This window comes from Branchiostoma floridae, chromosome 13, assembly GCF_000003815.2.
Source record: "Branchiostoma floridae strain S238N-H82 chromosome 13, Bfl_VNyyK, whole genome shotgun sequence".
Lineage (NCBI taxonomy): Eukaryota > Metazoa > Chordata > Leptocardii > Amphioxiformes > Branchiostomatidae > Branchiostoma > Branchiostoma floridae.
The window spans coordinates 13,844,303-13,868,855 of record NC_049991.1 but is presented as its reverse complement, the minus strand read 5'-3'; the positions used below and the strand labels follow the sequence as shown (position 1 = coordinate 13,868,855).

Below are 24,553 nucleotides of genomic sequence, written 5' to 3'. Positions count from 1 at the left end.
CTGTAGGGATGGATAGCTTACAGTGTATACTTTGCTGCGTGCCTGCGAAGCTGGTGTGTTACGCATAACAGCGGTTATACCGGCTATATAGATACAGAATACAAACTAGGCCATACAAACGTGACCTTAATAGAGTTCTTTTCTGCCAAGGCAAGAGAATCAAAGAGCAATGCCTTTCTTCCAAGTACCAGTACTATGAGTTCGAGACTTAGTAAAAAAAAAACACAGTATGGAAATATGTTTTCTTTTACTCAAGACATATTTGTATTTACCAAAAGCAAGTACATGTACATTTGTATTGTATTTTCAACAAAACATAAACACACAAAGACACAACGGTCGCATATTGCATGCTCTTTCTGCAACACAAAGAAACCTATGTTCTATTCTATTCTTGGCCTCAATAATATGTGCATTTTATGTTGTTGAGGTACATCTATATAACATAGCCATCCAACTTTTCATCCAAAATGATGGAGGTAAAGTTTGGAGACATCTACCATGCTGTTCTTCTCTATAGTGTGCCTTATGTCGATACTTGATAGAGACACAACAAGGAATTGTCATTGCGATTCAGGTAGAACACTAGCCTGTGTTTACACAATCTCTCGCTGGCTGACCCCCTCCCTAGGTGGTGGCTACTGTAAGGCCGGCCGCTAGGAGCACGATTTTAGTCCGGCTAGGCAGAAGACCCGAATAACCATAAAAGAAACCAAGGAAACATCGTTGTGATCACCATTTGATTGCTAGAGCGTTCGTCATCTTTTCCACAGGATGGTAGGACGTGTGCAGCATCCGTCTGGCCTTCTCATTGTCCCTACCACTGAGCCACTCGCTGTACAGGGACTCAAGGAGAGGGTTCTCCTCAGGTGTTCTAACTGGCAGCGCCGAGTAGAGCTCCTCTGCTCTGGTCAGGAGGTCCTTGTCTGCCTCTTTGTCTCCTATTCTGACCTGCCCACCTCCATTCAGACAGCCTGAAAAGTACAAACACAATAGTGGTAGATAACAGAAGACATCTTCTGAATATTGCTGAACTTTAAATGTTGAACATGACAGACTCACTCCATGGAACCAAGTACATGTGTACGTACAGGTTACTTGCCCTCACCCTTAAGTACCAGATTTGTCAACCCAGGATGGATGTGATCCAAATTGTTTTTCTCCAGAAACATCATAGGTAATGCAGCTAGATGTGTAAGGGTTAGGTGTGATGGGCTGTTCAATGGAATATAACCAGCTACTGCCATGCCACAAGCTTGCTAAGTGCAGCTACACTAAATCTACAGATACAGGTCAGTGCCTAATGAAACAGGTTTCCACTGAATTAATCTGAAAGTCTATTACACCCTCTAGTCCTTGCTCCAGTTCACCCCTTCAAAGTCAGCAATAGAAATGACAAAAGGGCTTTCATATGAGCTTGTGTCACAATACAATCTCACAACTAGCTATAGGAACCTTCCTTGTATACTTGTTTAATTTGTTTACTCAAACAATAGAAAAATACTAGGATGACCTATGTACATTGTACTTATAAAATGCCAGCGGTGAAAGTACACATGAAGCTGAGCTGTATACCTGAAGGACAGGCCATGACCTCTACAAAGTGGTAGGGTGACTTCCCTCGCTTGATCTTCTGTACCATGTTCTGGATGTTCCTGAAGCCGTACGCCAGGGCAAACTTCAGGACTACCTTCCCTTCCACCTCAAGGGTCACCTCTTTAAAGTCTTTGTTCCTAAGAGAAGACAGAGATATAGTCAAAACTGCAAAAGAAGACCACTCGGGACCAATTCAGGACCAATATAATTTGGTCCAAGTGTATGTGCATAGGTGGTCACTATAGGCATATAAAGTCAAGGAGAAAGAGCCCACCTTATGTAGCATATGGAAAACATCACAAAACTCAGGCTAATCACTGTGCAAGCCAGAAGCAGATTTGATTTTAACAGCTAATAGTACATTCGTCTTGTCTTATATTACAATGATATTAATTGATGGTGCATACATAGGCAGTTCTCATAGTCATAACACTAAAGGGTACTTCTCTGGGCAAAGAAAAATTTTACAGGACTACTTGAATCCTGCAGTACATGATCTAATATGGTAGCAATATATGCCACAACTTGTCCATTCATGCAGAACTGTGCACAAAGACACACATGACCATCAGACCTACCTGAGTGTTTTGTAATTCACAGATTGCACGTCTTGTCCGAAGAGTTCCCTAGCAGCATATCTGAAGATGTGCTCCAGATATCCCCCTGACCCGCCTCCGCTGTGACTCAGGAGTTCTGCTCCTGACGTACTACTGAACCTGGAGGAACAGAGTAGTCTTTTGTAACTTGATGAGGACTATAACTGTGTGAACTGCAAAACCTTCACACTGCAAACAATACAGACTTTTTGTAAGTAATACACAGTGTGTGCTCACTGCAAATGTTAAAGTTGTTCTCTTCAACCTAGTAAATTGATAATAGTCTTGCAAATATACATGTACCATGAACACTATGTTACTAATGGATGTTACAGACAGCTGGACTTGGATTTTTCTCAGTCAATCAATCATTCATTCACTATCCAGTTTAGCATTCGCTGTTCACTGTTTTGCAAGGGTTGGACATTACTAGTAAGAGATATTGGATGCTGTCTGAAATGTCTGACCGTTTACAAAATTGTAATGGCTATGAGTAAGTTATATTAGACATAACTCTCTTCAGTAATTACAAAATCTATCCATGCTTCTTGAGTAGCCATTGTTTAGTGTGTCTTATTACCTGTATGTTTAACCTTCATCGACATACACTGTAGAAATTGAGAGCTGACTTACATGGTGTCCAGGTCTGCAGGAGTGACATCCACCAGGGAGATCCCCTCCTTCTCCAACATGGCCTCTACTTCACCTGGGACAAACACAACAGTGGTCAAGGCTTAACAACAAAACTTGAACTCTTTATCCATGAAGTATCAGATCAATCTTGAGAACTTCATGGGTACAGTAGCCAGTAGTGGTACCACACAGAGCACAAACTTACACTGGTAGAAATGTAGGTTAGACTGCTTCCCATCAATTTTAACACTGCTTAACATAGCTTCATTCTGTATTTTTGCATTTTGCCACTTGCAGTGGCAAAATGCCCTGTGGCCAGAATAGTCGCCGTTGTGATGTTGTGATGTTGAGATGAACGGACCTGATAAAATCTGCAATGCATTTGTATACTTCTTAAAAGCTCTGTCATGAGTCATTGTTTGTGGTCCGTAATGGGGCCTGATATTTGATTAGATTAAATGAATGAAGTATGATATTCCTAAGATTGATGCAGCATATAATCAAATTATTGCTCTTACATTTTAATGTCGTATTACCAATTCATAAAGATGAAATGTTTTCCAAATAAATCGTATATATATATCTATATATAACAGTTACATATAGCCTATCCCAGATTCCTTTGCGACTTAGTTAATATTCATTAGTAGGATTTCCAGTGCGAAAATGGAAATTGCCACGATTTTTCATTGATCGCCCTGTATTATCGAAAAAGAACTGGACCTTCTAACTTACCAGATTTGTAGTATGTACTATGGAGACCGTGACAATGTAAAAATGTTAAAGCAGGGGGTAAACGATTGCTGAGATATCATTTTCTGAAAAGTGCAGTAGGATGCAGGGAAGTGATTTCTGGGTTCAGGGGTCACTACACAAATACCTCTGAGGTCAGCCTGATTTGCAGAGCTACGGTCCGTGCGACCCGGGATCTAGTCCAGGGGAGGGTGATTTTCAATTGTTCTTGTTTCCTTTTTTACATCCATTTAATATAAACAATAGTTTCAGCACATTCCAATAACTAGAAAAAAACGTGTACACACGCAAACCTTGGCAAAATGCCAGCTTTTTTAAAGCACTTGTTTTTGCTAAGTTAGAATGACACCTATAAACAGCAGACCACAGTGTGATCAAGGAGAGTAGCTTTTGAATGTAGTTTTTTTGTCATCAAAATATGTCACTAACTACAACTGTTGCTTATGGGTGTTCAATCAAACAGATTCTGTTTTTAGGACTCACCAGAAGTAATGAGACAGTCCACGTCATCTATAACTGTTGCTTATGGGTGAACGGAACTGAACAGATTTTGTTTGCAGGACTCACCAGAAGTGATGACACAGTCCACATCCCTGGTTCTGTACACATCGCTGTAGAAGTCTTCTCTGGAGGCCTCCAGCTTCTTATCAAAACAGGGCATCACAGTCACATGGTAGATCTGGGGGTCCACAGTAACAGCATAGTGTTAGTTCTCAAACACAGTCAAGATAAAAGTACTGGTGAAGCTAACTGGGAGCAGAGGGCAATACTGGGAGTAAAGTAAAACTTTAAGACTTTGATAATTTTGGTGTAAAGACTTTCTGAGGTATATTAAAGAAGGATTGACATCTTATATATTGATATCAACCTTACAGCTTTGGCTATGGCTAAACAGTCCTATATGAGAATGACATGTACAGTCTCTACCACATAGGGTACATCTGTAAGCTGACTCAGGTCTGTTGAGTTCTTCTCTCAGGATCCGGTTTTCTTCGACCATGTGCATCAGTCTGGCTTCTCCTAATTTTAGTTGACTGGAAAGTGATGGCTGGATCTATCATTTACAAGGTCTTCTCAATGCTCTGTGCCAATATAAAAAGTCATCATGTCCCTCTTGCAGACGTCTTTGATGACATCTCACAATGCCTATCTTCTTTTTCACACTCCTGAGCAAAAGTTTGACAGATGGTGTAGCTCACTGAAGTATACTTACAACTGGGTAAGATATGAGTATGACAGTATGGGGATACAGACCTGGTCAGGAGGTTTCCCCTGTTGTTTGGAGAAGTGATCCTTGACCAGAGACCCCATGACCTGCTGTGGAGACTTGGTGGTGCTGATGTAAGGTAACACATACTCCCCATGGGTCTTCTCTGCATAGCAGATCCAACCTGGAAGGAACAAGTACTGTAAATGCCTTTAAGTTCGCGAGGATTTACTTTCGCAGTAGCAGGAAAGTGGAGTGTTCGCGGTGGTTTTAAGTTCACTGCACTACACTGCGAAAACAATGACAAAAACTGCCTAAGAAGACAACTTCGGGGGCCAATAACATCTGGTCTATATGGTCAGGTGGTCACTGGAGATAGGATTCTTAATGCTTATGTCAATGAAATTGTTATAAAAAAATCAAGAAGTGTTCAATTTGGAAAGGTGGTCCTTATGTAGAGGTGATCACTTGTACAGGAGTAATAGTACATGTACATTATACTTATCGACATGGTTCACCTGGACAGGCAGAAGCTAACATGGGGAGGGGGGCCGACGCATCGTTGCCCTGAAATCTCTGGACGAACTCTCTCTGGCTCTCCTGCAGGCTGAAGTCTCGCGTAAACGTCGTGTCAAACACATAATGGGCACCTGTGGAGAATCGGGACAACGATCATGAGAATGCAACATCATATAGTCATATCTCGATTAACACAGCGCTCTTAACTTGATTCTCACCCTGTACAATATCTAACACAAAAATGGTTGAATTATTTGAAATTTCATTCCACCAAAAATCAAGACCATGTGACCTACTTAAATGTTTTGTGTTACAATATCTGGATTGTAATGTCATATGTACACTTTTGTCTTGAAAAGGTTTAGGTTATATTTATTGCTATACCCATCAGGAAACAATTATGAGGAAGCTTGTTCCATATGAAGTTATAGCTCTAGAGAAGATGCTTTCAGCTCGGAAATTTCTCCATCCTACTTACCCAATTGTTTAAAGAATCCGGTGAGTTTTCTGGCTGTTTCCAGACTGGACAGGTTGTACCTGGCAGCCAGAGATGTTCTGGACTGGGGAGAGATGGAGATCACCACTAACTTCTCCTGCGATGTCTCGCCATCCTGTAGGAAAATCACATACACAGGATTTACTTTGTTAATGGGTTATTGGGTGGGCTGACTTCTCTTTCTCTTTGCAGCCAGGGGCTGAATTGTGAGGAGGCAGGGCTAAATTGCAAGGGTCTGGAGCGGCTGCCATTTGGCGATAACTCAGGTGACCTCAACACGACTGTCGCAAGTGTCTTATTCCCTACAATCACTTTTAAGGAACAGAAAAATGCCCCGAATAAATTCCTCCAATATTTGTCAACTCCTTCTAGTCTAAATATACATCAGTAATCAGAAAAGTGTTTGTTCATATCTATATGTGAACTACATGTTCAAATATTATGGATTGTTAGAAATTTCTGTTTGCACACTATCTTTGGCCTTGGGCAGAACTACCACATGTTCAGGATGCTGGCAGCTTTCTTTTGATACTCAGACTATCATTTATCAAGTTACAGATTACAATTATATTCATCAAATATTACAGATGGTAACTTAATGCATTAGATTCTATGAGTGTTTTTTTCTATGAGTGTCTTTTTTTTCTGGTCAGCAAGTCATGACACAACACAACAGAAAGGATTAGTTACCATGACTAAGAGTCTTTTCTGTGATGTCACAAACCTAATTTGCTCCATCAAAGAACACACAGTAGAAAACAGCTTTTAAGTTTACAAAGATGTTTTCATAGAAGTAGTATTCAGTATTCGATTATACTGCTGCTGGGATCCCTCACACCACGCTGATAAGACCAAATTTTCATGTACAGTAGAAGCCAGTTACTTGCACAACGGATAACTGCACACTTCTGTTAATTGCACAGAATCCAAAAGTCCCATAGTGATGCGGTCTGGCTACATAACTACGCTTTGTTGCACCATCCGGATAATTGCACAAATGTGCTGGCAAATGGGGAGTGCAATGCTTCTGCTGTACTAATAAATGATACAGTAAAATTTTACTGGCACTTTTTTTCTTACCTGTGCTGCTTGTGTGTTTTGTTGTAAGACCCTGTAGAGCTCGTCCTGGCTCTGTTGTGTGATGAGGACAGCCTCCGCAGAGGTGATGCAGCCGCTGCAGGCCAGGCAGTCGTTCAGCGTGATCTTAGCCTTCTGCAGCTTAACTTCCTCACCTGTCTGTCATCATAGAACAACAATGGATTAACACTAATCTCCTCCCTGTCTGTTATAAATTATCACATAATGATACTGGATTATCCTCCAGAATTCTAAATCTCCCATACAATCAATAAGAATCTGGAGTACTCATAAAATCAATAAAAACAAAGCTAGACTGGACCAGGTTCTATTTGTTTTAGCTGTTGTATTACACTCGGTTACCCAAAATACTGGAATAGCAGTTACCAGTATATGACATAGATATAGGTAACGGTATTGTACATATTCACAAACCAAAGCCAGAAAAAAGGCATGGCACACAGCCAAATGTTTGGGCAATATTAGAAAAAAAATCAATAGAATGTGTGAGACAAAAAGCATCTGCTAAATATGAAGTGGAAAGTATATGGGCACTCCTTTTTTTACATAATTGCTACATAAGCCAAGGACATTCTTGTAACGTCATTGTGTAGACAAGGGGGGGGGGGGTTAAAAGTGAAAGCCAGTTTGCATAATGAGTTACTAATAAAGGCCTTGAACTGGCCGTGCATACAAAACACATAAAAGCCAGACCTCCTCTGGCCAACTAATTATAACTTCTTCAAAGCAAAAAATGATAATGACGTGCACAATCAGTTACAAACAGTATGAACTGCTGACTTCTGCCATGAATACTAGTATAACTGTAGATGCATGGATGGCTCTAAGTCTAAGGAAGGGAGAAGGTTAAGTCTCTTCACTATGCGCACCTGTGCCACCTGCACGTAGCTGCCGTCATTGTGAATCTTAATCTTCCCCACCTCGCCCGCCGTCTTCTCAACCTTCACAGGTTTGATGCATTCCTGGAATGTAAGAAAGAATTCCATATTTAGGCATGACGTGACTTCCAGGAATGGAACACCAAAAGGAAAAGAAAACCATGGTTAAAGAGACAATGCAGCCCTGTCAAATGCTGATTTACGAGACTTCAGTTAAAGGCGCACATTTTTACCTTGACCTGAATTCCAGTCACAGCAACAATTAACACATATAGTAATACTGTTGGTACAAATTATACACAATACAATAAATCTCTATGTTGACAACTTTATCAAAGCCTAGAAAAACACCTTTGTGCCACACTCTCCACAACACGCAGCTCTCTTCTGTCCTTTGTCCATTTTGTAGTCCTATGAAGTTCTGTGACTATGGCATACTGATTCCTTAGGACCGCCCTTCAATCTTTCAATCTTAATCGGCTCTTTGTGCAAAACTACAGTCCCAGAACTTGCAGAAATCGCCAGTGCAGTCCTTATTGTTTACAGCACGGTACCGTTACGCCCACTCTATCCCGCACAAAGACCTGTACCGTACTGTACGTGCTCACTGTTGCCAATCACACCGGTGCGTACTACGTGACCCAGCGCATGTAGGCAATGGCGGGGTCTGAACAACTTCAAGGTCTATTTGTTCACCTGTTCGTCTTAGAAAGTGGTAGAATGTTCTTCTCACAATTCGTGCATTTTGAGCTTCAATCTTATATTTGTATAAGAGAATTGTCAATCGTGTCAACGTTTTCATCGAAAAGTTTGGCCTCATTCATTCCACCAGCTGACCACGAACCAAAACAAACTTTTTAGCGTAGCAGTTCAAAAGTGCCATCTAGCGAAAATGTTTGGTAGTGCAATGGCATGTGCATCGTTGTCCCGAACATCTTGGTCAGCATAGCTGTCACAACGACGGTAAATGTCCCGTGACAACTTTATTTCAGAGGACACCGATGTGTCTATCACGACTCAAAGCAAGTGTGACTTTGGTGACAGTAGAGCTACGTTCATCAAATACGAACAAAAGTTTAAAGTGTCTGTGACTAAAAACAAGTTTCCTTGACGCGCACTCTCTACAAATGCACAAGCCTCTTGAATTATCTACGAGTACCGCCTTTGTACCAATAGCTTAAAATGATGAAACAGACATGATAGTGCGCCGTAAAATAACGAAAATGACTCCACATACCTGTGAAGGAGTGATAAAGTCGTCTAAGTCTGTCAGTTGCAAAACTCCGCTAAATTTCGACGCCATCTTGATAGTTTACCGTACGTGCAAGAGACTAACTGCTGATTGGCTGGTTAGTACCTCTTGAACAAATTTGATTGGTGGGTTTTCTTTCGTTGCACATTTTGATTGGATAAGATAATCAGGTGCAGTACAAGCTGGATGTAACCCGGAAGTAAATGTAAATAAATATTGGTGCGGGTTTTCTTTTTGTAGTGGCACGACGAAAAGCAGCATGTTCGACGGGATATTTTATGTGGTGCTTTAGGATTAAGTGACTTAACCTGCTTACACTTCAAGTGGCACGTTAGCTACTGCTTTTTTGCACCAAACAAGGTATTGGTAATGTATATGGCGCACTTTACAGTGTACAATCTTCAGATCGTGATGCCCGCCCGGGATGTAACGTTACTGTAAACTCAGTACAGATCTCACTGTTCTAGAGAGATAATCAAGAAGAGAGAGGAGTGAGGACAAGATGGTTTACATGAAAATCAAGAAGAAAACTCCTCTGATCTTGTATTTGAAGAGGTCGCCTGGGATCAGGTCATGGAGCCTACTCGTAGGTGAGTGAAAATTTATGTATCCTTCTGTTGTAGTTTATCTCTTTGACCATGAACTGATGGAGGTTATACATTACAACATTGCATTCTGTTTTTCTGAAATACATGTATACTACAAATATTGTAGTCCCACATCTGGGTACCCTTATTAGGCATGAAAACGAAGTCTGGCACAGGCTTTGGATTCTAGCAATGACTTACCCCGGTATATAAATAGCTCCTTCAATTTCCATCTGTATTGTGAATGAAATTATGAATGATGAATGAATTGAATTATGTATGAATGAGTTAATTAATGGAATGGATGACAAAGGTTATGAATGAACAAATAGATGAAAGAATAGGGTTTTCATACATCTTGTAATTTTCTCTCAGTAGAGGATTCTAATTATGAAATAGGACTATGATTATTTGAAAATTTGTCATCAAAGTCCAAGTGTTACATAAGATGTTATTCAATGTGAATATTTGACATTCTTGTTGTGCCTATGTACTACTACGTCTGTAATATAAATCTTCTGTGTACCTGCCAGGTTTTGTAGCTGTAGGGGTGGGAGCTGCATACTTCAGTGGAGGTAATAAACGTTCTGGTTTTGTCAACACTCCTTTATATTAACCCTCACACTGATAACGAGAGGGTTAACATACATGTACTAGATGTTAGAAGCCATATACTATGCAGTAACTGTGAACAACACTACAGGAGCTGCAGCTTGCATTTGGCAGAGGGGTGAATATATGGTACTAGTATGCTGAACCAATAGTAATGAGTAATGATCACTATGTGTAAAATTGTGCATGTTGAAGAAATCTCAGGATAAATGGTATCTTGAGGTTAGGGCTGTCTCCAGGATTGACTCAGTGGTCACTATGGCCATGGAGGCTTGCATTGAGGCTAAAATATTGGAGCCATGACAGAAAGTATGATCACAGTTTCTTAACAATTTTCCAGACCACATCCTGTGGAGTCTATTCTACATCACAGCCTGTCTGGTGGTGGGTGTGTCCTGTATGGAGGACTGGGAGGTAGGTGGACTATAGTCTTTGTTTGAGTATGTGCAACCACCACATCACACCTATCTTTACATCAAACGTAACGTTACTTCTTGCTTTGTCAAGAAAGGTTAGACATCCAGCTAATAAGATATGCCAAAAAAATTACTCAAGCAACCGGATATGATTTTTTTTAAATGGTCAGACATTTCAAACAGCGTCCACTATCTTTTGTTTGTGACACAGTGTTACTTATTAAGTTATTTACACACATCTGAATGCTATCGTATTTAATCCTCAAGCTTGCAAGATGAAGAACAACAGACAATGCATATTCATATAATGTGTGAGTAAACATATACTAGATGTTGTAAGGGAGGCCTGAAGCTTAAACAATTTTATTTGTACTGTAACCTTTACATAAAAAATAATCTCTCAAGAAGAATCATAAATTCCCATCAGCTTATGATTATGGAAGATGAATTACAGTTTGATATTCTCTGCTGTACCACATATTATTTTCTACATCACTCCTAACTCCATCTGTCTATGTTGAATGTCAGGAGTGTATATTTGACAAGATGACGGGGAAGGTGACGGTGAAGAAGTTCAGTCTGATGCAGGCAATTCTCAGGCCCAAACAGGAACAAAGAGAAAGTAGGAACCTGATGATCTTGTCAATCTTATATATTCATATCGTGTGTATCATTTTAAAAGAAGTGTTTATTGTGAAAATGAGTTTTAAGTGTGTCTTTTGATTATTATATTTAGAAGATAAGACGGTACAATTGGTTTGAGTTGAAAAACTTTTATCAACTAAAAGCTCCTTGGTGTTATGGAGTGTTTTATATATAGACACCCCAACAGGCAATTTTCAACTCAGTATATTTGACTTGTGTGTGCCTGGAGGGATTCCTGATGCTAAATTATTAGTTCACCTGACAGGTAAAGATAAATTATTGTTACCAATAGCAGGTAAAGGTTACCTCATTCCAGTTGATGTGTGTAACTCAGGTGCGCTTCCCTTATTCCAGTTGTTGCAGATATTTACAACATAGTAAGTGTGGAGGTAGAACAGGAGACGTTCCGGTACCTGGGTACAGGCAGCCATGTTGTCCTGTCCTTCCAGTCGGGATACTCCATTCCCATGACAGAGGTCTCAACCTTGGGTGACAACAGGTAGGGCATTCGTTTGACTTACTAGTACATGTATTATGTTTACCCCAATAGGGCTGCCTTAGCATATTAGCAGTATATTGTAAATACAATTTGTGAACAATTCTTTTTTGCTCCCTCACAATACTATAGAGCAACCCTAATGGTGTAGTATAGTTATGTTGATTATCTGGCCCAAAGTAGATGTACTAGTAGGTTGGGTTTTTTTTACTGGTACACAATACTATAGGGTAAGCCTAATGGTACAGTACTGTGTGCGAGTAGCTCGAAAAAAGGCTATGGGCAAAATAGTTTCCTTTTTTTTGTGAAAATGTTAGCTTTCTAGTTTGTTGTATATGTGACTATTTGTTTCTCTTTTATATCACTGGGAATAAACTATAATGTCTCTTAAAACTTTCCTTTCAAAGGGATGTAAGACAAGCTCGCATGAATAGTTTTTGTTGTTGAACACAGACCATTGATAGCGTAGTTCAAATTTCAAATAGACAGATAAGCTCTCACTCCAAGCAACATGCACGTCGATATTTGTAACAATAATAAATGTATTTTTCTAGTGAAGTTCTGCTTTTCTTCTGCAAACATTAGATTAAATACAAAGACAGGTCCTGTGGGCATGCCAACTGGTGATGGGCCAGTAAAATTTGGTTTGTGTGAAAAGACTGTAGCCAATCTTTTCTTCTTTTGTTACCCTTGATGCTAGTAATCACACACCATTCTAGGCTTGATGGGTGCCTTATTTACCAGGAGACAAAGGACTGTCCCATGCATTTGTTCCTATTGTCAGTTGTAACCACCTGCTCTGAAACACCTCATCGAGATATGGATATGTCTTTGTTACACAGGCACATTCTTGATTGAGATGTTACTGTATTATTAGTGAGCAATGTGGGAAGGAGGATATTGCCCAATACCATCCTTCGATATGTCTTTTTTTTTTCAGTTTTATGGATCATGCTTCATACATACTGTACTTGATACTACATACTTTTATGGATACAATATGCCCTTGGGGCAAATGCAGAAAACGAAAAAATGTGTTTGGCTTCTTTTGTCTTGAAATGATGAAAATACACCAGGGTGATTCAAAAAGTAACACACGTACAATTCGAGTAGTTAGTAAAATTATACTACAGAACAATGGCAACAGGCTGCAGGTTTTCTACTGTGTTCCCTTGTACTTCCTTCAGAGTAATCACTGCTCCATTCCCTACTGAATAAAGAGACTCTTTTTACACAACCATTGCTTTATTTCCACCGACGTTTTGGTGACCATCTGTCACCTTCCTCAGGGCAATTCTGACCGGTTCACATTGCATTGCAGCTAGATATTGCCGTTTACGGATGCTTTCCCAAATGTTAAGTACAATGTATTCACATTTGTACAGTGTGTTTTATGCGAAACTTCGGTTGTGTACTCAGTGACTTACCAGCCTGATGCAACTATTCACAGATCCATGTTGTACGACTGAATGCCTAAGTCTAATCTAGAACAGTCTGCCTTAATACACAGACATGTGTACCCCTACCGTTCCCCAGGGACCACCACAGAATAGCCAGTGAGACGCGCTCCTTCCTGAACCTGGACGACACCCATCTATCTAGAGCAGTTTATCTTAATCTATACACCTTACTGTTCCCCAGGGACCACCACAGAATAGCCAGTGAGGTGCGCTCCTTCCTGAACCTGGATGACACCCACCGTTTCAGCACCATGGACAGCGACAGTGAGCAGGAGGACTCCTCCTTACCCGGAGACGGCGCCATGACGGGAGACGACGATTTCATCAACTCGTCCGAGTCAGACCTGGGGTCGGACTATGACGGGGACTCCATATCAGGAGAGGACACCAGCGCTACGGACCTGTCGGATTACGAGGGAGCGTCCCAGTCAGATGGGTCCTCAGAATCCGAGGAATATGTCGTCAGGAAGCCCGGCCACCCTGTATGACACATAACATATGCAAGCCAATCCACATCACAGCAATCCTGTTTTTCCACTTCATGGCAAGCTCAGATACTCTAGATAGGAATTTAAGAATAAAATTGATAGAATTTGGAGAATAAAATAGAATTTGAGAAGATGATATATTCTGTTGTCAATGTGAAGAGCGAGTTTGAGTTTGACCAAATTGTTCTGAATGTCAAGTACAGAAGAACTATTAGAAGTTAACTCCAGATTGTGTATGTTCAGAACAGGATACGGTGTTGTTTATATAATGTGTTTGTTGCTTTTTATACTGCCTATAGTTTTTTTTGTTATATTCCACTTTTAGACATTGACGAAAGTGCCACAAAACCGGAAGGTGCTTAACATTTGTAGCACTGTTTTGTTATTTCTCATTCCTGTTGCAGTTTATATCTATAAGAATTTGTTTCCTTATACTTTTAATACTTTGATGGCAATCCATGATGAAGACAACCAAATTAAAGAAATAAATCATCGAATGCAATCTAAATTTATACTTTGTAGAATCTTGATATTGAGTCCAATTACAGTGTGTCGTCTCTTTATACGTCAATGAAGGTTAGACATCCAGGTAATAAGATACGCCCAAAGACATTTACTCAAGCAACTGGATGAAACTTTGAAAACGGTCAGACGATTCACACACCATCCAATGTCTTTCGTCAGTAGTCTGTGTAACGCAAATTCCGCTGTTCAGGGCTGTAACTGGCCCCTCCTCTTCTAGGGGCCGACGGATTTTTGGCGGGCTGCTATAAGCAAGATTTAATCAGGCTATTTCGTCAGTGACTGTTGGGATTTAGAACTAGGAACAGACTGACCGTTCTACAGGACTGAACACGTTTTATGGGTGATGGTTACTGATACACGTTAACGGCGGGCACGTGTGCTCTCCTATGCCTTCTCACTATGAACAGGGCATGGAAAAGTTTCGTCCTGACCGAAAAACATTTTGTCGGTTGAAGAGATCTCGCCGTTTTATAACTATAATGGAGTCTGGAGTTTCCCTGCAATCTAGTAAAGGAATTTCATCAGTAAAGGAAAAACGCCAGTCTAAATGTAAATTTTGGCCTCCTTACATACGATTTCAAGTTGGCGCTGGCTATACCGTGGGAATATTAGCCTTCTTCGCTTCTTCGAATAAGCGTTCTTTCTCTTCAGTCTACTTGTCGAGGAAACGACCAGGCCCTACACTTGAAACCACAACATGCAATGTGTGATTGACCAATGTAGTCAGTAATGTCACGGTTACCAGCGCGTTCTAACAGACTACCAGTGTCCGAGTCTCCCCCAGACTGTGTGGCCGTACAATCAATGTTGTATTGGGACCACTGGCGCCAGGGATTATCACTATCGGATGCTATCTCGGGACTGCTTGACCCCTGCATTACGGTTTTGTTACGAGCAAATGCTCTTGTAAACACTGGAGGAAAGGGTGGGATGTACCCTGTAGTATGGAAAAAGTGCAAGCCGACGGCATTGCCCGAGGTCTAATTGAAAGTGCAGCACTAGTGGTTTCGTCAAGCAAACTGGCTTTTCTCAGTTTGCTCTAACGAACTTCTTGTTGCTCTTAATGTGTGTTCATCATGAACATGAGCCACAATGAATCTATCCCAGTTCCATTCCATTTCCAGCCTTCCAAATTCACAATGATGGCGTAACTCCGATGAATATGAACGATAAGACTTGGTCATACGGTCTCATACTCATATGAGGTCCATCTACATAACAAGACAGACCGATGTCTGTGCAGATGGATGTGATGTGATATGACCTTTGGCACATGTGCCTATATCTGTCCCTACTCATTTACCTGCGGTAGGTTTTATGAGAGACAGTAAGACTGATGTGGCTGGGTCTCAACAGCTACAGCATTCACGGGGCAGCGATGTAAGCAGATCCTGCAGAGTTTTATGTACTCTACCCCCTTCAATGGCTGACAAAGCTGGACAGTCAATGGAGGGGGATGGAGCACAGTCCTAACCCAACATAAACTCTCATTACAGACTCTCTTCACAAATTCTGGACACAAGTTTTTAGAAGCGATATAGAGGATCTTATATGCAAAATTACTGCCTCTTATCCGATGACATTGATCATGACATATGATGATAAGGATATGGACTCGCTCTGGAAATGTAACGTTACACCTGCGTATTGCTTGCAACGTTGTTTGTTTAAACCTTTAAAAATTTAAATCGGCCTGCTGAACGGTTTTTATTGAGGTCATGGCGGGAGAGGTAGATCTAAATGTCAAAGTATAAAAAAAGTACAGGCTACGTGATTGAAGCCCTGATAAATCCATATTCATTCACATACACATATGCCGTTCGGACACCTACATGAGGCTCTTATGCGCCATCGAGGTTTGATGATATCACTCAAGACTTTTGGCGGGTTTTCAGACTTTAATTCAAGTCCTGGTGTTCTCATATGGGAAGTGACAGATATTCTATCGGATTCCATATCAACCCGGGATGTGGTTGAATTTCAATTTTTAATTCAGCTGTCGTTTTTCTGCTTTTAGTGCTTATCTGCTTTCCTGCATGCTCAGCACCGAAAAAAAAACTTATCACCAACATACCCAGAATACAAGTCGCGATCGTAACTTTGGAAACGTCCTACCCTGGGCAGTGGCCCCATGCAGTAACGAACACGCAGTCTGAACACCTAGTTATGCCTCTTCAATGGGAAACCCCGAAGGTTTTGGCTTGTTGCCGGGTAGGCGGGCGATGATGATTAAGGTTATACATTAGCTAAATCTTTCACTACTCCCATTGGTACAGAAACAGTCCATGGTGCCCATTAGACTTTGTAGTACCCTTATCTACCGCATGAAGTCCCCGTGGTGTGTTAACTTGGGAGGTGCGGGGTCGGGAATGCAAGGTTCACATGGCCAAGGAGGTTAAAAAATGGCGCAGTCTTGTATTCTTGTTGCGACGTTAGCATGTGTGAAATACTTCGCAAAAGGCGGATTGAAACGAACTTTTAATTATTCATGCTTACAGTTCTGTTAATAAAGGGCATGGAAGGGACAATGTAAAATATGTAAAACATAAACCGCCTAAGCCTACTCATAGCATGGCCACGCTTGTTCCATCCCGATGTAGACATTTTGTTGTATTGTGTTGTGTTGTGCTATATAAGTTTGTTTGAACAAAGATGCCTTATTCGGAGTCAAAGGAGCGCAACCTTGTTGTACCTTTTTACAGGTCTACTTTTTCCCGTGCCTATAGCAGTCCAATATCCACAGGGAATGTGAAAATTGCCTAAATTTCCATTTATCTTCTCTAAAAGGGTCCGAATACGTTTAGTATTGACCTGGGCTATAGAATTACCCCCATTGGTGAAGAATACCGTGGGTAAAAGTGGAACAATGACTGTTGGAACACGTCACCAGGGGCCGTAGCTCCTCAATATTGCAGGCCCTTATTGTGTCTCCGGGCTCCCGCTGCTCTGATTGCACCTGCAATATTGCTTACGGTGGGCAATATTCTCCGACTGACTGCCCTGCATTCTAACAGTCTGCCGTCCTCACGCAAAGGGACAGCCGAGAGGGCAAACACTGTCCACTAGTAAGGCTGGGTCCAGAATCTATGGCTGTATATGCTCTTACTTATACAGTCTGACTTAAGTTGTGCTTCTGTCACTTTTCCAAACTGGGGCCCGGCTGTTTCTGTAAACGAAAAATAAAAGTGTTAATGATGTAATGTGCACAGATTATGCTCATGAATAGTTTCCTGTTAAAGCCTTAAGTTCTGTGTGTTTTGTTGTCTTTTATATTATTCTTTTCGTTCTCGGAAGCTGCCCGACAGGGCCCCAGTTGGAAAAAGTGACCGATGTACCAGAGAAGATTTTACCATGTTCTCCTAGCTGCCTGCTGTCCTTTTTCTCGGCGAAAAGTCAATGGTCAAAACCTACGACTTCCAGAGATCACTTGTACTACTTGTAAGTTGTAGGGAATCTCCATGATATATGGTATTCATAAACGTTAATGGCAAATCTAGTAGCGTCTTCTTGGTGTTATTGGTCCGTATTTAGGTTAGCAAGTCAATGCGTACTTAGTTCCTGCAATAAGTTTGAAGGATGGTGTTTTGTCTACAAGTAATAGTAGCGATATCCCCAAACTTGGTTCAAATGAGAACGACACATTTATTGGACACTACCTTTCATTCTAGTGGACGTTCTCTCAGCAACATCATCGTTCTCGATGGCAGCCGGAACATTGCCGCTGACGGTGTGGCTCAGACTGATACGCCGGAGTTGCTCGCCTTGTGTGCGCGCCTCCATCATAAAGACGCATAGCCGTTCAGATAGAGATCGCAAGTAAACAGGCATGTTCCACGACAGTGCGTTTAATACGTTCATAATAAAATCACGGCTGGTTTTGCCAGAACAACCATGTCTTTCTACACTGATTAAGAGATTGCCGTTGCCGTTCCTCGCCTAGTTCAACATCCAACCGCCCTGAGACGAATCCTTTCATGCTGGATTTGTTTCACTGATGGCATTTTGATAAGTAAGTTCCTTCGGTGGGCCTGCACACAGGGGGAGGCTGTTTGGTATTTCTCACACACGATTCTCTCTGAATTCCCGACCAAATTGAGGATTCGGAAAAGCGCTTGATTGCGTCCAGTTTTGACTTATCCGCGAGCACTGGCGCCGCTTGTCTGCGTGTGTCTGCAATTGCACGGCGAGGAGAAAAGTCCGCGAAGAAAAGTGTTCGGGAGGCGCGGAAGGCAAATAAATATGGACGTGACATTGAGAGAGGCAACGTGGTGCCGGGACGTGCGGCGCAGCGTTATTAATCTGGAACAAAGTAGGTTGGTGGTCAGAAGCAATCAATCAGTTCAAGCCATTCCTCTTTACTGTGTGTCCAATTGTGAATCGTGTGCTGCAGCGTTAAACCAGAGACAGTCTCCCAGGCCCGCGTGAAAAGTGACTCTTTCAGCAGGTAGCTACTTATACGCGGTCCCGTGCTGACACAGAAATACCAGATCACTGCGGTAAATTTGAGCATCTGGGCAGCACAAAAGGAACAACAGCACGCCAGGCTATTAGGTCCAGCCTGGCTGTAGTTGTGCGCTCACTTCTCCGAATCCGAAGATTTCTCAGTTACGTCTTTTATTATAGGTTACCGTCGCTGATTCCTAGAATGTAAACTTTCCTGACTCAGCACAAGGACACTGAGACTTACATTTCCTCAGGTTCTACTAGAGGAGGGCCCCCATGGGGGGTCCCGACAACGCTCTACGCTAAATTCTGGTGGCCTGGTTACGTATTATGCTGAATTCAGGAAGCCTCTACGCTCTAGGCTGCTACCACCGAGAGACAAACAAGATCTTGAAGATTTGACAAATTGCTCAAAGAAGTTCATAGAAAAAGAACATTATTTTCATGTTTTGTGTGCTTTTGTCTTTTAAACACACATTTACATCTTGTATTAGATTCCAATCATCAAATCACGGGTTGCACAAGTCCAGTTTTGTTCCTGTGTGGTCGTTCAGCGATTGCCCCATGGTGAAAAGGCCGTCTTCGGGAGGACTGCTGTTACCTCGGAGGAGACACCCTTGTGGGCACGTATCCACAGTTTTCTTGTTACCTACTGACATAAATGATATTTCATGTTAATCGATAGCTTCCAGTAAGCACGACCAGATTAATCATAACAGATGATGTGTCTAGTCCTCTCTAACCCAACGCACGATACATTCACAGGGAATCTACGTGTTGTCACCAATGGGCGTGCGAAGGACATTAAATGACGAAGGCGTTAGTGTGAACACTTACTCCAATAACGTATGAGAAACCATTATGGCAACTACGGTACCGCGGTACAAATGGCATAGAAGTCAAATCTCAAGTGTCAGATTTAAATTGAAGACTAGTGGATCTAGGTGATGCAGGGGCCATGTCAGGCAGTGACGGTGACACACATAGAGCGCCATCATGACACTCGTAAAGAAAGCCTACCTAGAAAAACGCCGTAAAGGACGAAACGACAACAACACACACATGTAGTGGGACGGTCTAGATTGGAGGATTTCTCCAGAACCACGGAAATGTTATCTCAGGACTGAAATGTCTATGTATGCTCTTACGTACTTGATGCAGATTTCACCTTAAAAATGCTAACATTTCAATTAAGAAAATCCTTGGCAATTGATATTTACATTCAACCCTGAAACGTGTGCATCAAATAAGCCAGCTGTGAAATGTATAGTTTGTAGTCTCGAACAACTTCCATGGCAATACACGTGGGTATATCAGCTCTACATGCGCTCGCGCAGAATCATATCCGCATAATTAGCGTTCTCCAAAAGCCAATTACAACCTACGGGTATAATTAGTTAACTATGTCCTATTGACATTTTTAGGTAATTACTGGTATTCACCCATCAGATTGACGTGTGTAGGATAGCTACTGATGCATGTGTGTAGCTTAGCTGTGCACTAGTATATCAGGGTCACGGTCGTTACAGTGCCATTGAAATGAAATGTCCTCTATCATTCGTGCATTCACGTAAATGTGGTCTTTTCCGAAAGTGTCTATGTAATCTTCAAATCACTTGTCTACTGTGTGCGCTTAGTAACGGGTCGTGACGTCATAGAAATGACTCTTACCGTACTACGGCTAATGGCGGGAGTCCTTTCTGTGACGTCATGGCCAGTTGCTAATTATTTGTCCCTCCAAGAGCGTACAGTAGACAATTGATTAAAAGTTACATGGATATTTTCAGGACAAGCTATATACGTGAATGACAGAGGAAATTTTATTTCACTGGCACTATGTAAGCAACATTCTATATTCGTGCGATAGCAATACCGAAGCAAATGATATTCCGTTTGATTGACTATTTCCTTTTCTGTTGGATGTTCAAACTCAAAGACACGTGCAGATTAAAAAGGATTCGAAACGCTACAGTTCGTCAATATCTCAAGTCGCAACCGAGTCATGTAGATGCGCTTTTATGCAAAAAGAAAGGCAATGTATTCCTACAGACATCAATGTGTGTCTCTTATGAATGAGAGGAAGGGGGAGTTATCCTAATCTTGAACGGTTAGTTTGATATGTCTCCCAGCAGCGACGTCTAGCGGCACATGCAGTCCTGACAGCGGAAACCGAACCATGTTACGGTGTGAGTCGTCAACCCGTGCGGGAGAGCTATTTCACGCCGTATCGACTTAATAGACCTAAAATACAGCAGCCTGAACAGCAACAGAGTCATGGAGACGGCATTATGCGTGCTTCCCATACTTGCATAATCCATTACAAAACTGATTTGCCCCACTGGAGTTCTCATATACGGGTGATGACCGTCAAATGAAATTCATTATGTAGGGTGAGGCACACCATGGTGTGCGGTAGGTGCGACTTCACATGATGAGCTGCGAAAACGGCGGCGACTTATAAATTTCCCTACCTTGTCAGGCATTAGCTGTCCTTGGTTATCAAGGGACAACATGTTTTGTACATGGTTGGAACTGTCATGAGAAACCTCTTGGTATCTCCGTCTACAACTACTAGTACTACACTAAGACCCCCTTGATTCAAGGGGGTCTGGCTTGAAATCCAGGTGTTCGATCAAAATTTATGTGCCAATGCCCGTTTCATATCCGCTATGTGCTGTTCAAGGTATGCGCCGCGTTAGACATGCTCCTTGTTGGCTATCCACAGCAAGATTTCTTTTCCACCCATCGTTTTATCTTCTGGTAGCTATCTACAATCAACGATGTTTGATAGCAGTCCATGATCAAGTTGTGGAAGACACGCAAATTTTTCATACTATCGAATGTTTTTATTCTATTTTGGCAATGTTCATATGAAATCAAAGAAGTGCGATCTAAGCATACCTGACAAGTTCCACATCATCTTTGGCTACGAAGGAAACAGGGTAGACGTGAGAAGAAGAAGATGAAAGAGAACGCGAAAGCCAGAGGAACATCACCGTTAACCTATTTGTTTCGACCTGAGACAAACCATTACAAAGTACATGACTTACCGAAAAGTTACGTTGTTACCTTTTGTGGCTGGGTTTTCAGTATTTATGAGTGACCTCAGCTGCAGCCAGGATAAACTGACCCAGTTCGTCTGATGCCCTGCCTGTCGTGGTGCAGACTGAGCTTCTCCATGTGGCACTCCCAGGGAAATACTGTCCACACAACTTTATTATGGCAACGTCAACTGGTAGAGGACATTAACCAGGACCACACAGTACATATACACACCCCAGGCTCGGTTTGCTTGTTTTGTCAAATGTACGGCGTATGCCTGATACCTAGTCGATTGTAATGGCCATCGTTTATACCAAAGCGTGCCACATTTATCACAAAGTGTTTAAAAGCATACGAGGTGTTTTCATGCGGTGCTGCTTTTGGTATGCTGTTTAAAACTGACATTTTGTACACCCAAATGTTACGTTAAAAACACTGCCTTAATGAAATAGACTTGACTTGCTATAATGTCCGTTGTATATTCCATTGTATATACTTCAGACATATGGGTGGTTGTAAATGGGACATTGACTGGTTGTTTCGTACGTTGCGTACGGGCGTACTATTTACAAGCATCAGGAAATTCTGTTGTACAGCTTTTTGGTTTTCTCACGATTAGGCATCAAGCGCTTGAGTAAAATTGTACTTTTTTTTACCAATCTACGGATGTCTGAAATGTTCATTTTCATCTCGCTTAAATCATCGCATACATTACCTGGTCATAGTAACGTCTTATATGTGAGAGAATAGGAACCACCCGGTAGTTCCAGGTGATATTACTAGCGTCTTTTAAACACACCCTACAAATTTACAGATTCACAGTTTGCTTTGAAAACACTGCATTCAGATTTACATATATGAGACATGACCAGGTTTTAGTCTGTACCTACATGTTGTGCTAATTGGACAAAAACAGCATACACTTATTAAATAGGGTGGCTTGGTGGGGAAAGAGTACAATGATCAACTGTACATCATTTGTAGGGTATCAAATCGAGACAATTTATTTCCGTATGCATGTGACAGCCATGTTCCCGCTAAATCCCGCGCGTGTTGTGGTATCAGCAGGAAGCTTGTCATCCCGGCATATTGTAGGGTTTACTAGACGTTATTAGTTAAAGTCCCCCAATCCTGCTGTCAGCCTGTCCAATCCCCTGCCATTGGCGGGAAGTCTCTTACCAGATACAATAAGGTTCTTATTGATTTCGAAGTAATGAGCGATAAATTTTTCATGAGAGAAAGTTGTCCTGCGCCGGTGATTGGCGTGTTAATCCTTATATATTGAAATACGGTATCGTGATAAAGGATGGGAATATAATGGTTTTCAAGCCACAAAGATTTATGTTATCTGTGTCTTCTCATTATTGCAGAAGAACGTTTGAAAGGTAATTCAAATATCAAAGATGAGAAGATACCATGCAACCAGGGAATGTATTACTGCAAAATTGTTTCTCAGATAGATACCATTTTGTCGCGACGGATAAACGCATATTATTTTGGCAAAGCGCGGAAATAATGGTTTCAGAATTATGATAATTATCTTGCACTGTTCAGAATTGAAACTGATATCAATTGCGAAATATCTATATGCTCCAGCATCTACGTACCCCTCCTCTGACTAAGCCACTGCCTGATTAGATTTGTTAACAGTGATTATCGGATAATCCTGTGATTGTGAGGAATCGGGATGGTTGAACTCACACTTGATCAGACCTGTTATAAATCAGTTCTTGGTTTATCATCACTCTTTCCACCCATAACATTCGTTGCAATGATAAAGAACAGAGCGCTATCACTGAGGTCATGGGAGATACTAGTAGGTTCCATCTTGGTTCCATTTTTAAATTGAAACTCTGAGAGTCAGTGATGCTGTCAACTGCGGAGTATTGAAAATGGAAATGTAGATAGAAATTTGTCTTTCCAGAAAGCACTGTTCGACCACCCTGTATTCATAGCATGTGTACAGAAATGTCGTTGACAGTTATCTGTATTCTTCATGGTCAACGAATCTTCCTGCGGCATTTACGGTACCTTAATGTTATGCTTGCCATTAGCGAAAAAAGAAAAACATTTTCAGCTGAATGATTTACACTGCCGATAGGCTCCTTTTACTAGAACTCTACGCCAGATATTTCGCTGTAATTTGTGTGCAACCGGTTACCCCGATTCAGCATGGTCTCGAGGCAGTGGTACAGTAAATGGACAGCTTTCACCAATGCAGACACATGAGAAACGTGAAGCTCCTACCTTGGGGAAAAGAAAAATTGCCTTTGCACAAATGGATGGTATGATATGGATCCATACCGTAACTTCTGATTGGATCTATTTGTATGAACTCGATACCGTGCCTTGGAATTATTCCTTGGGTCTTTTTTAGAAATGCTGATCTGTTTTGTTGATAACTCTGCAATACAGATCCGTGCCTGTGTCATATGGACAGTCAGGTGGGCATAGCTCATTGTGACCACTTACATACAGGAACTGGTATTTTTCAAGTCGAAGAAATCTGGTAATAATACAACACTCTGCCATTTGAAGCTGCCACTTTGTTTTGATGACATCCACGTGTACGGTATGGTTCAAGGCGATTTCCATAAGTAGACCAGCACCACGCGGCAATGGGAGAATGCGTGGATAGAAATCTTGCTTCTTGCGAAACTGTGTGATAGAAATTTATTCGTTCAAAATGCCCTGTCATGAATTGAAATGAAGGGGATCTCGACATGTGTGTCGGTCGTGTGGAGCTCTTCACATTCAACGTGACTTGCACTTCAAATCTTGTCCTTCATATTTGTTAGATCGGGTCAGTCG

At 41.5% G+C, this 24,553-nt stretch overlaps 2 protein-coding genes across 3 annotated transcripts; one reads left to right on the top strand and one right to left on the bottom strand.

Moving 5' to 3' along the window:
• Positions 1-232: 232 nt before the first annotated feature.
• On the bottom strand, positions 233-9,086 carry LOC118429552 (cytosolic Fe-S cluster assembly factor narfl-like). 2 transcript variants are annotated; one of them, XM_035840076.1, is made up of 11 exons: positions 9,014-9,086; positions 7,768-7,860; positions 6,881-7,036; positions 5,783-5,915; positions 5,304-5,435; positions 4,833-4,969; positions 4,146-4,257; positions 2,826-2,898; positions 2,175-2,312; positions 1,576-1,733; positions 233-974 (listed from the first exon to the last, which is right to left on the bottom strand). In XM_035840076.1, exons 1-11 carry the CDS (start codon positions 9,077-9,079, stop codon positions 733-735), a joined length of 1,440 nt encoding a protein of 479 aa, XP_035695969.1. In that variant the 5' UTR covers positions 9,080-9,086; the 3' UTR covers positions 233-732. The 2 variants fall into 2 exon arrangements, with proteins under 2 accessions (XP_035695969.1, XP_035695970.1); XM_035840077.1 differs by lacking the exon at positions 9,014-9,086 and adding an exon at positions 8,128-8,390.
• A 117-nt stretch (positions 9,087-9,203) lies between these two features.
• On the top strand, positions 9,204-14,240 carry LOC118428528 (cytochrome b-245 chaperone 1-like). The gene is made up of 6 exons (XM_035838619.1): positions 9,204-9,618; positions 10,149-10,190; positions 10,568-10,641; positions 11,172-11,265; positions 11,643-11,787; positions 13,426-14,240. The coding sequence occupies exons 1-6, from the start codon at positions 9,531-9,533 to the stop codon at positions 13,730-13,732; spliced, it is 750 nt and encodes a 249-aa protein (XP_035694512.1). The 5' UTR covers positions 9,204-9,530; the 3' UTR covers positions 13,733-14,240.
• The last annotated feature ends 10,313 nt before the right edge of the window (positions 14,241-24,553 follow it).

Excerpts from the sequence above, each read along its gene's own strand:
- LOC118429552 (XM_035840076.1), bottom strand. The coding sequence starts at position 9,079 with ATGGCGTCGAAATTTAGCGGAGTTTTGCAACTGACAGACTTAGACGAC. Across the intron at positions 5,916-6,880 it reads AAAACACACAAGCAGCACAG|GATGGCGAGACATCGCAGGA; the intron begins GTAAGAAAAAAA and ends ATTTTCCTACAG. Across the intron at positions 4,970-5,303 it reads GTTAGCTTCTGCCTGTCCAG|GTTGGATCTGCTATGCAGAG; the intron begins GTGAACCATGTC and ends TGTTCCTTCCAG.
- LOC118428528 (XM_035838619.1), top strand. The coding sequence starts at position 9,531 with ATGGTTTACATGAAAATCAAGAAGAAAACTCCTCTGATCTTGTATTTG. Across the intron at positions 10,191-10,567 it reads AGCTGCATACTTCAGTGGAG|ACCACATCCTGTGGAGTCTA; the intron begins GTAATAAACGTT and ends ACAATTTTCCAG. Across the intron at positions 11,788-13,425 it reads TCAACCTTGGGTGACAACAG|GGACCACCACAGAATAGCCA; the intron begins GTAGGGCATTCG and ends ACTGTTCCCCAG.